Source organism: Nannospalax galili, unplaced genomic scaffold, assembly GCF_000622305.1.
Source record: "Nannospalax galili isolate Female #2095 unplaced genomic scaffold, S.galili_v1.0 scaffold171, whole genome shotgun sequence".
NCBI classification, from domain to species: Eukaryota; Metazoa; Chordata; class Mammalia; order Rodentia; family Spalacidae; genus Nannospalax; species Nannospalax galili.
In genome coordinates this window covers 1,713,676-1,731,989 of record NW_008329362.1, presented here as the reverse complement: position 1 = coordinate 1,731,989, position 18,314 = coordinate 1,713,676, and the positions used below count along the sequence as shown (strand labels likewise).

The window sequence follows — 18,314 nt, the reverse complement described above, 5'->3', positions numbered from 1 at the left end:
TATCTATCTATCATCTATTTATCTAACATCTATCTATCATCTATCTGGCTTAATTCTTGAGAAACTGGTCTTAGATATGAAGGAGAATGCTTGTTCTATTTTCTATTACTAATAACTTATCACTATGTTCTGAGTAAATTTTAAAGAAAGGCAGTTTATGTTTTGCTCCTTTTTATGGTCCAAGGTTAAGGGGCCATGTCTCATAATGGCCTCTCATTGGCAGATCCCTGAGACAGCATAGGAAATCACATGCTAAGAAAAAGTGTGTGTGTGTGTGTGTGTGTGTGTGTGTATCTATATCCTCTGATTTCCCTTTTCTTATAAAGCCACCAGCATCCAATCATAAAGAGTCATACCTTGATGATCTCTCCTAATCATCTTCCAAAGGTAATACCTCTAAACAACATAGTTGGACTAATTTTCTGTCCTCTTAATATTTCACAGTGGGAATTAAGCATCAATAAGAGTTTCAGAGTGGATGAATTATATTTAAACTATACTGCAGAGAGAGATGTAAGAACCATATTTGGGCAAAGACTTGTGGGCACATTTTGGTGGTGCCTTTTAGCTCTTCTGTTCTGTCTTCCAGATAATTTACAATATAAATTTTTTTATGGTTTTTCTCAGAAGTTTTGCTATTTCTGTTTTGTTTCATTACTTTTCTTAATTATGTGATGACTGAATGCAATTTTATGAAAGTATTGGTAATTAAGCACAGAATCCTATGTAATTGGGATAAAGGTAGTATTATTAGCAATCATGCCTGAAAATTTTTAAAAGTTATAATGAAATGATCTCATTTCAATTAATTTAGACAATACATCTTTATCTTTCAACTATTGTAAATGAATTCAACTTGCTTACAAAGTTTTATTTTGAATGTAAAACGTAAAATAATATGTGTATAAGCTTTTATTGTAAGCCATTAATCTTTGTCTTATTTGTAACACCTATGAAAGAGAGACAGACTGTAAGGAAGGAATGCAATGTGAGGTGTGTACCATAACTGCAGTAGCACTGTTTTCAAGTTAGTACTTGGAACAACATTAGAATATGATTTCATATAAGTGCTGCAATTTGTTTTCTGTCTCTAACATTTTACAATGTGAATAAGTCTACTTCTTTTTCCTTGCAACATACAAGATCTTTGAGGGCAGTGACCATCTGGTTTTCACAGTTAGGTTGCTATCACATAACATAGTTCTTGGGTCTATATAGATACCATTGTTTCAAAAGTTTGTTTTCTTTCTTAAGACATATCAAATTATATAGGGCAATTCAGTTTATGAATTTTGCTCATTTATGCCATTTATAAATGAGCAAAACTGCTTCAGCAATTTTTGCAGTATAAGATTCTCCCAAAGTCATCCCCAGTTTATCTCATTATTCCTGTTTTAATACAATCTGGACTATTGAAAACATTTGCATAATTGAAGATTCTAACAGTGCCATCTCTGACCTGTATTGTGAAGGGTGTTATTTTAGTGAAGCAATGTAATGATCACACTATAATGCATGTAGACTGCTTTCAAATGTCTGTAACTACATGACATGGGAAACATTGAGGGAATCTAACTTCATTTCCATTTTGTTTATAGAGCGGTCTATAAAGATGCTGATTTGTACCTGTTGGATTCTCCTTTTGGATACCTAGATATTTTAACTGAACAACAAATATTTGAAAAGTATGTTCTTTGAATAAGTTACTTATAACACTTAAACTAAAAGATACAAATGACTGTATATTAACTACATATCAGCTCTTAAGGAACACGTGCACCATTATTATGACTCAGAATGGCAGAATATAATAAGTCACTTACCAAATCTGGCCTTCCCATCATGGCCAAGATTGAAGATTGCTTCTACTGAAACCTTTTCTGATATCCACAAGTAAAGCCAGTTTCTTCCATTGCTATCCTCTTGTAGCAATTGATATCTATGTAGTTTTTACATTATTGCTAAGTTGTTGCATATATTCTAGCATTTTAAGACATTATATTTAAATTGTCACATACTTTTCTTAGTATTATGAAAATGTTTTATGTTTTATGTAGTCAGTAGATAGTAAACTGCTCAATGAACTACACACACTGAATGACTTGTTTAGTGAATACCCAGACTGTGCATCTCCCTCAAGCCTTCTTTGGGCGTGCCCTCCTGAGTCACAGAGAACTTGGAATTCTGTGGAGCTCTTGTTAGGGCTCAATGGATGTGAAGTCCCTAAGAGCAACAGTTAGTTATATGACTTGGTTTCAATTTTTAAAAAGAATTTTAAGGACAAAACTGGTTTATTAGAATAGTCATTATAGTAGTCTTAAAAGAAACTTTTTTTTGTTGTTTTTGGTCTTTTTGAGACAGAGTCTCCCTCCACAGCTGGCCTGGAACTCACTTTCTAGACCAGGCTGGCCTTGAACTCATAGAGATCCGCCTGCCTCTGCCTCCCGAGTGCTATGACATTCTTAAGTCTCTCTGTCTCTGTCTTTCTCTGTCTCTGTCTCTCTGTCTCTCTCTGTCTCTCTCTCTGTGATGGCTAAATGACTGCATTGTTTCTAGAAGTACTTTTCATAGAATTTAGTTTATTAATTATTTGTTGCTTTAGTTCAGTGTTTTACTTTAGGACAGTTTCAATATTCCAACTGTTTTAGAGCCCTGCTTGCTTCCTTTTTTGATATAATCAATAAAATATTTTAATTCTTGACTTCACTACATTTAAAACACGAAGCCAACAGAAGCTTTGCATTCTGGTAGTGTTTTTTTTTTTTTTCCAGAAGTGAAATCATGTGGCATTCTTTTGTTTGATATTTTATCTTAAGTTACTATTAGTCAAATGATATGTACTAGAACAGTTTGTCCAGTCACAGTCTCAAGAATATCGTATCCTCAGTCTCTGAATGAGCTTCCAAGCCCCACCAACACCATCTCCGTTCAACATTTCCCACTTCCCACTTTTTGCTCATAAGCTTCTGAATTAATTTATATCGAACAAGCACCTACTATGACAAAGTACCCTAAGAGTTCATTTTAATTTTTTCACTTATTTTTAATTTTAGAAGGCTTTAGAAGTCCCCAGTCATATTTCTACTTCCCTCAAAGCCTGTTTCATCTCCATCACTTTAGGCTTGTAGTAAGGGAACTGTCCCAGTTCAGTTATCTTCTAGGTCTCTGGATTGCCATGTAATGACCAGTGCTTATATTTTCTGACTTCTTTGTGTTCCGAATGCTGGATAACCTCAACCATCTTAAGTATAGGGCAATTCAATTTAAGATACATTTTTACAAGTCACTTAATAAAAAAGCAAAGGCACAAACTCTTGAGTGACATGTCATGTTACAGATGATGCATCTGGTAGCTTTAGCAGGAAGGTGGCTCCAGATTTTCACATGAACCATGCCATCATTTCCATGGCAAAATTAACTATTCTTAGATCACTAATTCAGTTTGCTTCTAGAAGTCATTATGCTTGGTTTTAGTTGCTTGTTTTATTGTTTTGTTTTACATACAATAGACTTTTGCTTCATTTTGGGAGAAAACATTTTTGATATTAAAGAAAAGCAAGATGCTCCCTTTGTTTCTGAAGACCCCAGTCAGAGCCAGCAGTATGGGCTTGTACCACAGCCTTCCAGGAGTACTTATAGAAGTCTGTTCCCAATAGGCCTCTCCAGCTTAATGTTGAGAAAGAACAAATTTCATTAAAGTTAATACCCCAAATACTATTTTATGATGCTGTGACTATAACTAATGTCTTATGCATATAAACTTAGCTACAACTCTATTGTGTTTATATAAGAATGTGGTGATGGCCCTTATTATATGGTATATAATATTTTAATGGCTAAAACACGCTGTTTTTCCTAGAGAGTTCTCTTCAAGATGTACTTCTTGACTAGACAAAAATTTCCTTGGAAGAAGGTTAAATTTGCTATATAATTCTCATTTTTGTTGTGTGTTCTTTAATAAAATCAGATTAGTCAATCTAAAATGCAACAGGAAATTAGCTGAAAATAAAAAACCCCAAAAGCTCTGATATTTTACAAGATATATGGAAATATAAACTTATATGTACATTAAAGATCTCTAACAATTATTTTATTTTCTAGGGAAATAAACCAAGACCCTAAAGGATAAATGATTTGCTCAAAATCAGACACTCATTTATTATCAAAATTTTAATTTCATTCAAAGTCTGCTAGTATACTATACAGCTTATATTTCATGCTATAATTTAAGAGGACCCAGATTAGTTATTAAAGAGTATTTACCCTTATGATCATATTACAAAAACTAAAAAAATGATACATGAGTTTTATGTAGTGAAACAATGATATGCTAAAATTAAGTATATATTATTAAAATATTTATTAAAATGACATCTTGTTTGTATCTTCATATTCTTAAAGCTGTGTCTGCAAGTTGATGGCCAACAAAACTAGGATTTTGGTCACATCTAAAATGGAACATTTAAAGAGAGCTGACAAAATATTAATTTTGCATGAGGGTAGCACCTATTTTTATGGTACATTTACTGAATTACAAAGTCTACGACCAGACTTTAGTTCGAAACTCATGGGATATGATACTTTTGACCGGTTTACTGAGGAAAGAAGAAATTCAATTCTAACTGAGACCTTACGCAGGTTCTCAGTAGATGATTCCTCTGTCACCTGGAACAAAACCAAGCAGTCTTTTAGACAGGCTGGAGAGTATGGAGAAAAAAGGAAGAGCTCTATTTTGAATTCAATCAACTCTAGAAAGAAATTTTCAGTTGTGCAAAAGACTCCACTACAAAGGAATAGCATTGAAGGAGATTCTGATGAGCCCCAAGAAAGGAGGCTGTCCCTGGCTCCAGATTCTGAGCAGGGAGATGCAGTCCTGCCTCGCAGCAATCTGATCAATACTGGCCCCACATTTCCTGGCAGAAGAAGACAGTCTGTTTTAGACATGATGACATATTCATCCAACCAGGGCCCCAGCAGTCACCAGAGGACAAGAGCATCCATGCGAAAAATCTCTATAGCACCTCAGACAAGCTTAAATGAAGTGGATATATATTCAAGACGATTATCTCAAGAGAGCAGCTTGACCATCACTGAGGAAATTAATGAAGAAGATTTAAAGGTATATATAATTTGTTAGTGTTTTTTCTCAATACAGAGACTACATTTGAATGCTATGCAACATGTGGTATATATAAGAAAATTACTGAAATTATGCAGTTAGGATAAGGTACATTTTAAGACTTAAAAGGTTCAGAGTCCATTGCCCATTATAAGCAACTTCAATATATATATATATATATAATCAACTATTTCTGGCTTTAGTGTAAATATTTCTTCCCATAAAATGTGTTGTAAGCCAAAGCAAGAACTTAGTATTGAGTTTCTTTACTGGGCCTGTGGTATTCATTATTATAAATTAACAATTGTCTGCTTAAGCACTTTTGTGACTGAAGTCAAGAATAAATAATGTATGAACAAATAGTTGCAGTTATGTAGTCTGTATGGGTATGGCCTCTGGAAGGAATGCAAACATCTGGCCTCTGGTTTTAGTTTAGTTGGTTTGCTTGTTCTAATCTTTTAAATTTGCCTTATACATTGTGTTTCTGAAAAGGTTTCTTTGGGAAGATATATGAAGCTCAACATATATTAATGCTAATATTCTGACTGAAGACCTGTTGCTATGTCTTAAAGAACAAAATGCCTTTTCTTAAAAGAGAAAGCAATATAAAACAGGATTCTTATTCACTAGAAAATGTATCTGTCTTAGCTGAAGTTAATTGTAGTGTTGTGGTGGACTGGCATGTTTAATGACTCCAGTTCCTTAACAGTAATGTACCTTTTGGCTAACTACAAGTCATTGACATCTCTAGGCCAGAATTTTCTGTTCTGAAATGATAAATCCCCCCAAACATACAGGTTCAGTATGTCTATCATTTTAGTAAGGTTTCCTGAAGAAGAATTAATCTATATGATTTAATATACGTTTAAGATAATTTCTAAAATTGAAGCCTAGAAATTTTAGTGTGAGTTGGAAAGAAAGGTTTCTTTGACCATTTTTAGTTTCCTAGTCAAATTGCTTCAAGCTCCAGGTAACACACTTTGTCCCCTACACTGTGATAGAAGATGATAACATTATCCTCCTTACTGACAGAGAAACTATAATTCTGAGAAGTCCAACTATTTGTCCCCATTCAAGCAACTCCTGGGATGTTAGTAATGAATCTTGAATTCAAGTACAGGCCAATCTAATTCTCAAATCTGTATCTAGAACCTGCAAACCCTACTCCAATTTCATAGGACTCCGTCTTTGTGATTCTAATGTTTCTTCTATGACTATTACAGATTTAATGAGGAACAAATCTATCTTTTTTTCTTTAGACTTCCTAGAATCTTCCCTTTTCAATGTATTTTTAAACTAACTCTTTCAAAAGACAAAAGATTTTAGGTGAATATACTTAGGACTAGAATTTTGTAATTTAAATTGTTCTTGGAAAAAACCCTATATGTCTAAGGAATATACAAATTTAATTTGAGTTTTTAAAAACAGAAGACATTGATAGCTAGCAAGATGCCAACTCCATTTGTCATGGACCATTAAAACAAATTACATCAAGAAGAATTGTGGACAGTTTTTGATGTCACCACTCATTTGATGAAAGGTTTGTTACTATGTAAATGCTAAAATAGGCCTACAGGAATGCAATAATATAACCAGTGATAGACTTAAAATTTTGAAGAGTTACAGTGTGTCACATTTTTCAAAAATCTGTATTAATCTAGCAGGCATCCTAGTGGATGGGGACATCACCTATGTCATTCATAGTGATTCATACTTGTTAAAATTTACTTAGCTTTCAGTGGTATGATTCTAACTCTATTTCCCTGGATTAAAAATAAAGCAACAATGGTGGTATGAAATGGGATTGCCTCATTTTAATAATCATGATTCTTTTTTTGTCAGGAATGCTTTTTTGATGACATAGTTCACATACCAGCAGTGACTACATGGAATACATACCTTCGATATATTACTCTCCATAAGACTTTGCTTTTAGTGTTTGTTTGGTGCTTAGTTGTTTTTCTCATTGAGGTAAGAATGTTTGATTGTAAATGTTATTGTGATTTAAAATTAAATTAGTAATAATTTGGAAAAGTCTATGCATTTGTACATGTACATACATATAAATATGTATCTATGTATATTTAAATTTATGTATGTATATCAGGGTAGTTTCACATGTGTTCTTAACTTCTGAAAATCAATAATTAGAATACTGTTGCTATTTTAGTACTTCAGACCCAGCATATAAAATAAGCTTAAATACAAACATTGCATATGAAAAGTTGCATGAAATAAATTTTATTGTGTATATTTGAAACATGCAGCATGTTATAAGATTCATAAATACTGGAAAAAGGTTGCTGTAACAAAGCCAATAGCATACCCATCATCATCTCAAATAACATTTTTGTTTGTTTGGTTTTGTGGCAATAGCCACTAACATGAATCCAAAGTACTGTACAATGTTACTACCTATGTAGTCCTCATATTGTTCATTATTATATCTGCATTTGTGATGTTTTTAATAGTTATTCTAAAGCTCAGACTATAAGGAGTTTGTTTAAATTGCAATTAAGCATCGAAAAGAATTCTCCATGAAATTCTAAATTTAACTCTAGATATTACATTATTAAATATGCAGTTGACTCTTCAAATGACCACTTCCTCACAAAAATGACATAATTAATGTTAGTGACCAAGAAATGGTGTCCCTTTTAGGAGTTTAAATCATCCACTTGCTTACAGAAATTTTGTTTTCAGCAGCCCATTGTGATTGCTATGCTGTGCTATGCTATGTCTTGTCTGTCCATTTCTACAAGATTTTTTTTTCAGTTTATTATTTATTTAATAACCCCATACTTAGAAGAAGCATTTCATTACAACAGCGTTGACATATTCAATAACAATTTTTGAGCTAAGATGCATCTTTTTCAAAATTGGCTATAAATTTTTAGGTTTACAGTTGAATTTTACATTTATACAATATTTTACCCAGTATAAACCCTATAAGACATAAAATTAAGTGAGGTTTTAACCTTTAAAAAAGATCTCCATTTCATTATTAAAATACACAGTTTCATACAGAAAAATTCATTTTCAATGTAATTGACATTAAGATATTTGCACATGCGTTTCAAATCTCTATATATCTGATTATTATTACTGACAGTTGCGAATCACTGAGGCACCAAGGGGGGAGAGCCTGTGGAGGCTGTGCCTCACTGGACCAGCCAGTCCTTCCTCGTTTCCCCTTTGGCACTGACATTTTTTTTCAGTTTATTATTTATTTCATAACCAAATGATTAGAAGAGGCATTTCATTACAACAGCATTGACATATTCAATAACAATTTCCAGAGCTAAGATGCTTCTCTTTCAAAATTGGCTGTAAATTATTAGGTTTACAGTAGAGTTAATACAGTTATACAATATCGTACTCCGTATAAACCCTATAAGATTTTTTTTTTAAGGATGGGGAAAGACAATAGCACAGTTGACCATAGCACCACATGGTCTAGTACTGAGGCATTTTTAGTTCAGAGCAGCTATGTAAATGCCTAGAGGCATCCTAAATGACTAAGGCTATGTAAATCCCACAGAGAGCATTGGTGGGGCAGGGAGCAGTGGTGAGGCTGAGTGGGGAGCATTTGCTTTCCCAGTTGTTTGAAGGGGGCAATTGTAACTCAGCACCAGCCTAGGACTTGCTTTCCAAAAGGGAATGAGGGAATTTGGAATCTGTTTATCAGATCTTAACTATGAAGGTAGAAATCCAGATTTTTACATAAATATTTCCTATTTGAAAATGTGAACAGTTAATTAAATAAATACAAACAAATGAGCTTTATATGCACATGAGAAAACATATCTATAGATTTGATTCAGCCTATGAATGATTACTTACAGATATTGTCTTATCATAACCAAAATCTAACCTTAGGGATCATTTGCCTTCAGAAAGGAAATTATCCAGTGAAGAACCCACTAGCTCTTCTGACAGTAAAAACAACTGGAACTGAAGCTCATAACTACATGTTTTCTCTATTATTATGCTGTTTCTAACAATGAAGAAGGCTATATGAAGTATGATCATTTTTCATGATCTTAACAGTACTGTCAAACATCCAAAGGTATATATCAAAAGGATATACATAGGACCTCACCAAGAAACTATTGGTTTCCATTTGCTCTGAGTTTTGGTAATATCCGTTCTTATGCCCTGCCCTTTTAAATTAACAAACCAAAATGGAGGCTGGTTGAGATGCAATATAGCATACTATCAACTGGAATCAAATCACCTTGAGTATGAGTTCTAACTTTGTCTCATGAACTCTATGAACCTGGGAAAATTACTTCACCTCTCTCACTCAATATCGTTATCTATACAGTGGATACTGAAATAATAGCAGATTATAGACCATTTTGTGGATTAAGAGAATTTGTGATTATTAAACACTTAATGTAGGGCTTGTTATATATTAAACAATGCTAATGGCTATAGTTATCAATATCCTTAATGGTCATATCATTATTACAAAGCTCAAGATAGCTTGAGGTTGACAAGTTCATAATAGTGATATATTGAAATTTCCATTTCCTTTTACACTTCAACAAAAAGGTAAGTACAGGGGCTGGAGTGATGGCTCAGCAGTTAAGAACACTGGTTGTTCTTGCAGAAGACCCGGGTTCAAATCCCAGCTCCCACATGGCAGCTAACAACTGTCCGTAACTCCAATTTCAGGGGATCTGACAGCCTCTTCTGTCCTCTGCAGGCATTGCATTACACGGGTACACTTAACCTGCATGCGGGCAATACACACATACACATAAAAATAATAAATAAAATATTTTTAAAATGTAAATACATAATAACTCAAACATGAGTAGTAATAGATATTATATTGACATATATTTCAAATTTATGTTACTAATCTCTGCTAGTCATACCAAATATATATGAATAAAACCCAGGCTGTGCTTCATATTGTCTGAAGCAGCCCTTTAATGATTTGAACCTCCATACTGAAGGATCACTTTACTTCCCTTGAACTTTTCTAAGAACAAAGTGTCTGAATGTAGTGATGATTCCTGTTAATTTGTAGAACCTTTGTCCCAGGCAGCTCCACTGAATGAAACTTAGGTGCCTTGCAGAAGGAATGACATATAATTATTTTGCTGTGTGTTGAACTGCTACATAAGTATGAATTATTATAGATCACTGTATTTCTTGTCCGGTTGCTGTGATAAAACAGCCAACAGAAGCAACTTAAAGGAGGAAGGATTTATTTTGGTATAGAGTGTGAAGGGATATATTTCAAGAAGGCTGGGATGATGTGGTGGAAGGAGCAGGAAGTTGCCTGGTTGCCTTACCTCTGCACTCAGGAAGCAGATAGTGAACAGGAAGTTGGCCAGACCATAAAATCCCAAGGCCTGCCGCCAGTGAGCCACTCCATCGAGGTCCAAGCTCTAAAGGTTCCACAACTATCCTAAACCATGCTGCCATCTGGGTACCAAGTGTTCAAATACTTGAATCTATGGGAACAGTTCATATTCAAACCAGAACATTCACCTTAAAAAGAAAAAGACAACAGTGCTTTGTCATCAGGCAAAAAACTAAAGTATTAAAGATAATGTAAATGCTAAATAGCTCATCTTTATTGATTGAGCTTTCACTATTACTGAAAAAAATCAATAATGAGCCTTCTTTGGAGCAGGAAACAATCTAAAAATTGATGGCATGTTTTTGGCTAATATCCTGAAGGCATTTGTCAGTTAGGTAGCTCTCTTTACATTCTTATTTAAATGGAGGTGTAATGTGCTATCATAACATCACCTCTGCTCTTGGCTGATGATGGTTCTTTTAGGGCATTTTACTTACTTATATTGGATATGTATTCAGAGCATGACTTGTCTGTCCCATGAAGTATGAAAATCTATGAATTAAAATGTATTGCTTTTTATGTAATATGGAACCATGTTTAAAGCCCTCAAGAAATGAACAATATAAATCTTTTTGCTGCTACTTCCTCTCTTCCTCTTCCTCCTCTTCCTCCTCCTCTTCTTTCTCCTTTTCCTCTTCCTCTTCCTCGTCCTCCTCCCTCTTCTTTTTCATCATCATCTAGGAAAAAAAAACCACATGAACTTTATAACCTTGAAGCTATAAAGCTTGAAGCTATGGCGAATCAATTGTTTCTCTAAGTCCCAAATAGTTTTCTAAAGACCTTCTACCAAGCCCTTAAAAATGCTGTTAGTGTAGTCAGTAGAAGTGGTTTGGGTTGGTCATTTCATGTGATAGAGCCAGGAAATAAATATTTTGCTAGGATTTCTAGGCCTGTTCTTTAGAAAACTGTTTTGTTTATTGTTCCATTACTGTTTTATTTGTTTATGAGATTTACTTGCATACAGAGACTACTGGCAATGACAGCATTATTGACACTCCTTTAATTGGAACAAAGGATAAAAGTAATAATCAAGGAGTGCCTTAGAACATGTGCCCTTGCCTAGGTCTGCAGTAGTTTGATTAGTCTTAAGAATTAGGAAGACATTTATATAAGAATAAAGACTTGAAAAAGCCTGGGGTCTTGCTGAGTTTCCTCTTATTTTGGATTGACTCGAATATCAAGGAAACAATTTTTCTTTCATGTTGAGACACTACATGGAGTCAATGTGTACAATGTGAAAAGTAGGAAAATGAGAATAGTGGTATTAGGTTTCTTTCATACACTATGAAATTAGCTAAAACATATACCTTTATATAATATTTTACAATGTAATTTATTAATGCTAGATGTTCCCCTAAATTTTTGTATAGTACTATTAAATACTTAAGGTGAATTCACATATGTAATAGTAAGAGTTACAAATACTTCATTGCAAACATATTTTTATTCTATGTATTTTATTCTGTGTACATGTCCCAAATACTTTTATTCACAACTGTTTGCTTTTTCCATTTCATTCTCTCATAAAATTATTATGGGCTGACTATATAATTTCATAGTCATTTCTAACATTACAACCAGGCTAACACTGACACAAGATTGAATACCTCCACAGGTTTTATGAGGCTGGAATGCCAAATAATTTAAAGATCAAAAAGGACTAGTAAAACCACAGTTACTTAAATTTTTTGTTTATGTATGATATAAAATATTTTCCTTTGGCCAAATGTTTTCACCTAGGGAAGCCCTAAGTTTTACATAACCTGAATATATCTGGTCTTTGTTCATAAGCTGTGAATTCTTACACTATTGACACTTTTGAATTTCATAAATATTACCTCACCTTTTCCAATAATTAATGGATCTCATAAGTACTAGTCTTACCTAATCACTGCATAGCAAATAGAATTATTTATAATAACCAAAGTAATGATCTGTCAGATAATTAAAGTTCAAAAAGTATTTCCTGTTGAACAAATGATGGAGTGGCCAAAGTATTTACTTGAGTTAAAACTGAATGCTATAAATTTAATATGCTCTAGCTACAAATAGTGGTGCTTAAAACAATTATTGTAGCTGCTGGACCAGGAAGAACAAAGCAGAACAATTGAAAGTATGCATACTTTGATGTTGGTCATGTTGAATTTAGAAGTGGGTATGGAAAGAGTAGGTAAAATGGTAGAGAAGAGTCAACTGTGGATTGTTACATTCCAGGTGGCGGCTTCTTTATTTGTGCTGTGGCTTCTTAAAAAGTAAGTATGCCTCATCTTTTTATGGATTGTATTTTATGTCTATGTTTTATTTCTAATGGTTATTTGGATGTTATAAAATATTGCGATATGTTTCATTGTATCTCTCTATATTCCTCTATATTGTGGTAGCAGAAAAACCAATTACAGTCATTATTTGGTTTCTGAGGGGGTTGGGTTCCAGGCCAAGGATACTAAATCTGCAGATACTCAAGCCCCATATGTAAAATAGTATGCAGTATTTATATGTAGCCTATGCGTGTCATTGCACATACTTGGAAGCAGCTCTAGATTATATGAGACCCAGTATTATGTAAATGTTATGCTGGCAGTTGTTAGAGTGAATTATTTAGGGAAGGATGACCAGGAAAAAATAAGTGTGTGCGAGTTCAGAAAGATAGTTTTAAAATTTGTTTTTCAATCTGCTGTTGGTTGAATCCATGGATATATAACTCAAAGATCCATAGGGTTGACCAGTTGGAGTTGTAAGCAGGCTTTCAGCTCTTTGCTCATTTCTAAAAAAAAAAAAAAATGTTGTTTCCATAAAATACAATAAAGATACATTTGGTTGTCAAATAACATTTCTCTCTCTCTCTCTCTCTCTCTCTCTCTCTCTCTCTCTCTCTTTTACAGCAATCCTACTCAAGATGGAAATAACAGCACTAAAATTGCAAACAGCAGCTATGTTGTAGTTATCACCAGTACCAGCTTCTATTACATATTTTACATTTATGTGGGAGTGGCTGACACGTTGCTTGCCATGGGCTTCTTCAGAGGTTTGCCATTGGTGCATACACTAATCACAGCATCAAAAATTTTGCATCGCAGAATGTTGCATTCTATTCTTCATGCACCGATGTCAACCCTTAACACAATGAAAACAGGTACTTGATTAGGTGTACAAAATGAAACTATTGGGGCTGGAGAGATGGCTCAGTGGTTAAGAACACTGGTTGTTCTTGCAGAAGACCTGGGTTCAAATCCCAGCACCCACATGGCAGCTAACAACTGTCCGTAACTCCAGTTCCAGGGGATCCAACAGCCTTCTCTGACCTCCGTCGGCCTTGGATGACACGGGTGCACTTACCTACATGCAGGCAATACACGCATACACATAAAATAAAAATAATAAATTTTCTATAAAAAATAAATAAAATGTAACTATGAAATCCATTACCTGTGTAGTCTATAGGTTCAGTGGTTTTCCAGCAGCAACATGGGCTTGAACATAGGTATCTGCCCTTTATTTAGCCTCCTTATTGAGCACTTCTCAGATAGTACAGGCAATCACACCTTGTGGTTTCCAATATTTCTGTATTAGCTAAGGAGAGTCATTCAACTTTATCATAATGTGATGCTGTTTGGACAGTTGCAGTAGGAGCAGTGTCTTCTGAATCGCTTGTCTTTCTCTTTTCAGCTATTTGGTCTAGCTTCTTTATGGGCATTTTATTGCCAGTTGTCATGTTTAAAGGAGGAAGAGATTTGAAGTTATGGAAAATACAGAATTCTCCTATGAATAAGCATCTTTATGGGGAGAAGAGTTGTTTCATAAAACTCTATGTGTGATCATATCAATGTGTTACCATTGTTTAGGGAAGGAGAACATAAATGTATTTTAAGATAATCATAGTACATGGTAATTGATATCACGTGTTTTGACACTATCATAAAGTCACAGAAAGTAAGAGAATTGGGAAAAAAAGAAGCGAACATTTTTGAAACCTGGGGTAATAAGATTCTTTGAAAATAATGAATTGCATTGATTCCCCTATTGCTAAACTCCCATTTAAGGACTGTGAAGATAATGAGTCTCCTGAGTCTGTTCTTACAGAAATCTCTGGAGCTCCTACTATGTGTCATGAAGTCAGGGAGGGCCTGGCACAGAAAGATGAATAAGGCATCATTCTTGTCCTGGAAGAAGGATTTCACAAGTAAGGGGAAGTCTGAGATCCAGAGAGGGTAGGGGTTGGCCTGAGTTTCTGGCAGAGTCCAAAATGAACCATGAAATTCAATGGAGAGAATGCAAACATTGTTTGGAAAATGAACCATGAAATACAATGGAGAGAATGCAAACATTGTTTGGGTCCTAGTTTGACCACATACAAATGGTGATCATGACTCTAACAGCCCATGTATGATGAATGTTAGCTCCTTTTGACATTCCCTGCTGTGAGGTGCTCCTGTCACTCTTCAGAGCTTCCCATTCATTAATACCACTCCAAATTGATTCCCAATCTTCTCTCTTTCATATAGCAGTGATCACCACTCATTTCCTTTTTCTCACTTGTCTTGCCAAATTTTTGTGTTGCTGGATGGTTGCTGACCACCTTTGTGTTGTTTAAATTCCTCCTTATTTACCCTCCTGAGAATTAAGATAGCAAGTTGATCTTAGAACATCTTTCTTCTGCCCCTGCTTCTGCCCACTTCCATATTTGTATATAAACATCATACTTTCATTAAAAAAATCTCTATGAGAGTTATGGTCTATGAGTTCCCCTTTCACCTAGTTGTTCAGTTGTACTTGGTAACAAACAACCACTTGCAATTTATCCCAGCTGTGCCCTTCAAAATTGTACATTGACCTGACTTTTCTTGATCTTGATTTATCTCTGACTCCTTGGCTGATTTTCCTGTTACTTTTAATCCCCTTTGTTACTCTCAAATGCCCATATGCTCATAGTAGGTCTCCAGCAAAATGTGGCGATTTTTGACAGAATATTATCAGATGAAATATAAATATCATAAGCATGATGACACTTTTTAACTGAACAAGCTTTCTATTTGTAAATGGTAATTATAAATATCATGGGCTATAGATGGAAATACATACAAATATCTTTACTAAAGAATAAATAAATATATGTCAAATAATGCCTACACAAAGTCTTTTGCTTAGGCTATGAGTCCTATAAAATAAATGTGGAATTATCTGATTGACCTCTAGCAATCTACCATCTAGGAAAAGAAACAGGGCATATGAATATACAAGTGACTGTGATATACAACATGCATATAGTCACTGTAACACAAGCCTGCAGACGAGGAAGCAATTGCTGCCACCTGTAGCAAATACCAATACTCTGTTGCAGAAAGTGCATTTGTGTTGAGTCAGGAAGGAGATACAGATTTGATAGGCAAGGGTGAGAGGAAAGAGTTTTCAGGTAAAGGGAAATGCATAGAAATTAGAGAGGTAGAAAATGTAGACTGTTAAAGGAATAGTAAAGTTTGCCGGAGATAATACATTTGGATAAAGGAAGGTAGGTGAGTTAAGGCCAAATTATAGAAAGCATTAAGTATTAAACTAATGAGTTTGGACTTTGTCCCGGAGTTAATAGTAAGTGAATTATATGGTTCACTATCACATTATTTTTACAGTGCTACATTACATTTTATATATTTGATTAACTCCTTTTTAGACAATGAATTCCTCAAGGGCAAGGGGCATGTATTGTTCACCTCCTTTAGGGCCTGGCATCTTGCCAGACACATAGTAAACACACATATGGAATTTTTATTTCTTTGAAGCAACAAATAATCAGACTTAGAAATATGAGCCTGGAATTTAGAGGGCAGGTTGAAGGTCAGATTGTCAGTGAAGAGGACAGAAAGAAAATAACAAAGGAGATCCACTTAGAACTCAGTGAAGACCTAGCTGTGGATTATGGAGAGGTGTGTCAAAGGATACAGAAGTCAGAAGAGAGGGTGTGCTCTCTGCAGTAGGGTATGGACATAAAGAAATGAGGACAACATATCCATCAAAGTGCCTTTAAACTCAGAGGCAGAAGTGAAGTTGGAGTGGGGAGATGGTCACCCATTCCTGTCCTGACCTTTTGTTTTGAGTGGAATCTGTTTTTTAAAAGTTCAAAAATGGGAAACGATACCTTGAATATATAGAATTTTGTTGAAAACTAAAATTTGCTAATTCCTTAGTTATCTGATTAGATGCTAATTATTATTTTGAATGCTTTTGCTGTGCTCCAGCTTAGTGCTAAGTAGAATGGTATCCTTTTAAAGTCAATTGATTTTTAAGAAATTTTCTTTATATTGTAGGTGGGATTCTTAACAGATTCTCCAAAGATATAGCAATTTTGGATGACTTTCTGCCGCTTACTGTATTTGACTTCATCCAGGTTTGTAAAAAAAAAACTATTGTCAAATGTTTTTTAATTGTCATAGTGTTTTCTTTAAAAAGAAAGTTTTAAAAAGAAGAAAATGAATTTTTGCTAATTTTCAGTATAATAGTTAAAGACCTGCTAATGAATAAATTTTGTGAAGAGCGAAGTCATCAATATAGGCACAAATTTAGCAAATTCAGTAGCTAGTCAGACCTGTTTTTTTCACCAAAGTCCCATGCAATCCTACCTTTACATATAACTACCTGCTTGGATTGATTTGAAAGGCTCAATAGGCCATCTTCTACAAAATTGCTGGCTATAATATCTTACATTGAAAAATTATTTTATTGAGTGATTTATCTGCATGTATGTAAGTGTACCTGTGTATGCAATGCCTGCAGAGGTCAGAAGAGGGCATCAGATCCTCTGGAACTGGAGTTAGGGACAGTTGTTAGCTACTATGTGGCTGCTGGGAACTGAACCTAGGTTCTCTACAAGAACAGCCAGTGCTCTTAACTGTTGAATTATCTTTCCATCTCCCAAATCAGACTTTTTTGATATTGGCATTGTTGTTCGATGGAAGCCTCCCCACCAATCCCCATTTCCAAAAGGCCCATATTGAAAAGAAGATGGAGTCCCTGAGTAGGCTACTCTCTAATACAGTTTCACCCATGAACACTTTGGGACAGATTAGCTAACCAGTTTTCTCACAAATTGGACTCAATGAAGGGACAGAAGGAAAATGAGTTGTTAAACAAGTGAAAGAAAAGAAAATTCAGGCTATGTGACGTTTTATACCTAGTGACAGCTGTGACTAGGCCTCTAGGGTAGCCATCTCTGAGGCTGATGATGAGTCACAGGTAATGAGAATAGAGGACAGTGGGCTGGAGAATAAAGTGACCTTGAGGACACCACATTAGGACTCCAAAGTCACAGGATGTAGGAGTGTAAGTTGATACCCTGGCCTGTTGTGCCCATCTTGCTGAGCTTCCTGATATTTACTGAAGTTTCAGAGGAAAAGTCACCATCTTCATTGAGAAACAGTTGGACTGTAACTGCCCTTCTTGGGATGAGTTATTTTAATCTCTCACCCCCTCCTCACATTCTAAAATAACACTGAATCGAAAGAACCTTTTAAAAAAATGATTACCAAACTTGTGTGTGTACACATACTACATCAGCAGATGCAGAGGAAGCAGATGATGGTTTATCTCATCTGAATGGTTGACATAATCAAATACTTTTACTGTTCTAAGTGACCTTTAGCATTTTGTATTTCCTTCATTGCTGTGTTTAAAGATATAACTCAGCAGTAGCTGCACCTGTTGGAATTTTTAACCTGTGTTTTGATTTCACACATTCAAATATATTATTTTTATGTCTTTAAACAGCAGACATTTTCTCCTCATTCTAAGATAATAAATCATAGGCCCATAATACAATAAGTATAA

The 18,314-nt window shown here is 34.7% G+C and overlaps 1 protein-coding gene across 1 annotated transcript in view; it reads left to right on the top strand.

Annotated features, from left to right (window-relative positions):
• The window catches only part of Cftr (CF transmembrane conductance regulator), a gene marked incomplete at its 5' end in the record, with an annotated part of 143,142 nt that overhangs the window by 76,771 nt on the left and 48,057 nt on the right, over positions 1–18,314 (top strand). Inside the window, 6 exons of the mRNA XM_008837214.2 lie at positions 1,599–1,685; positions 4,402–5,119; positions 6,962–7,090; positions 12,714–12,751; positions 13,382–13,632; positions 16,799–16,878. Of these exons, the coding sequence (XP_008835436.1) occupies positions 1,599–1,685; positions 4,402–5,119; positions 6,962–7,090; positions 12,714–12,751; positions 13,382–13,632; positions 16,799–16,878 (1,303 nt within the window). The remainder of the gene's footprint in view (positions 1–1,598; positions 1,686–4,401; positions 5,120–6,961; positions 7,091–12,713; positions 12,752–13,381; positions 13,633–16,798; positions 16,879–18,314) is intronic.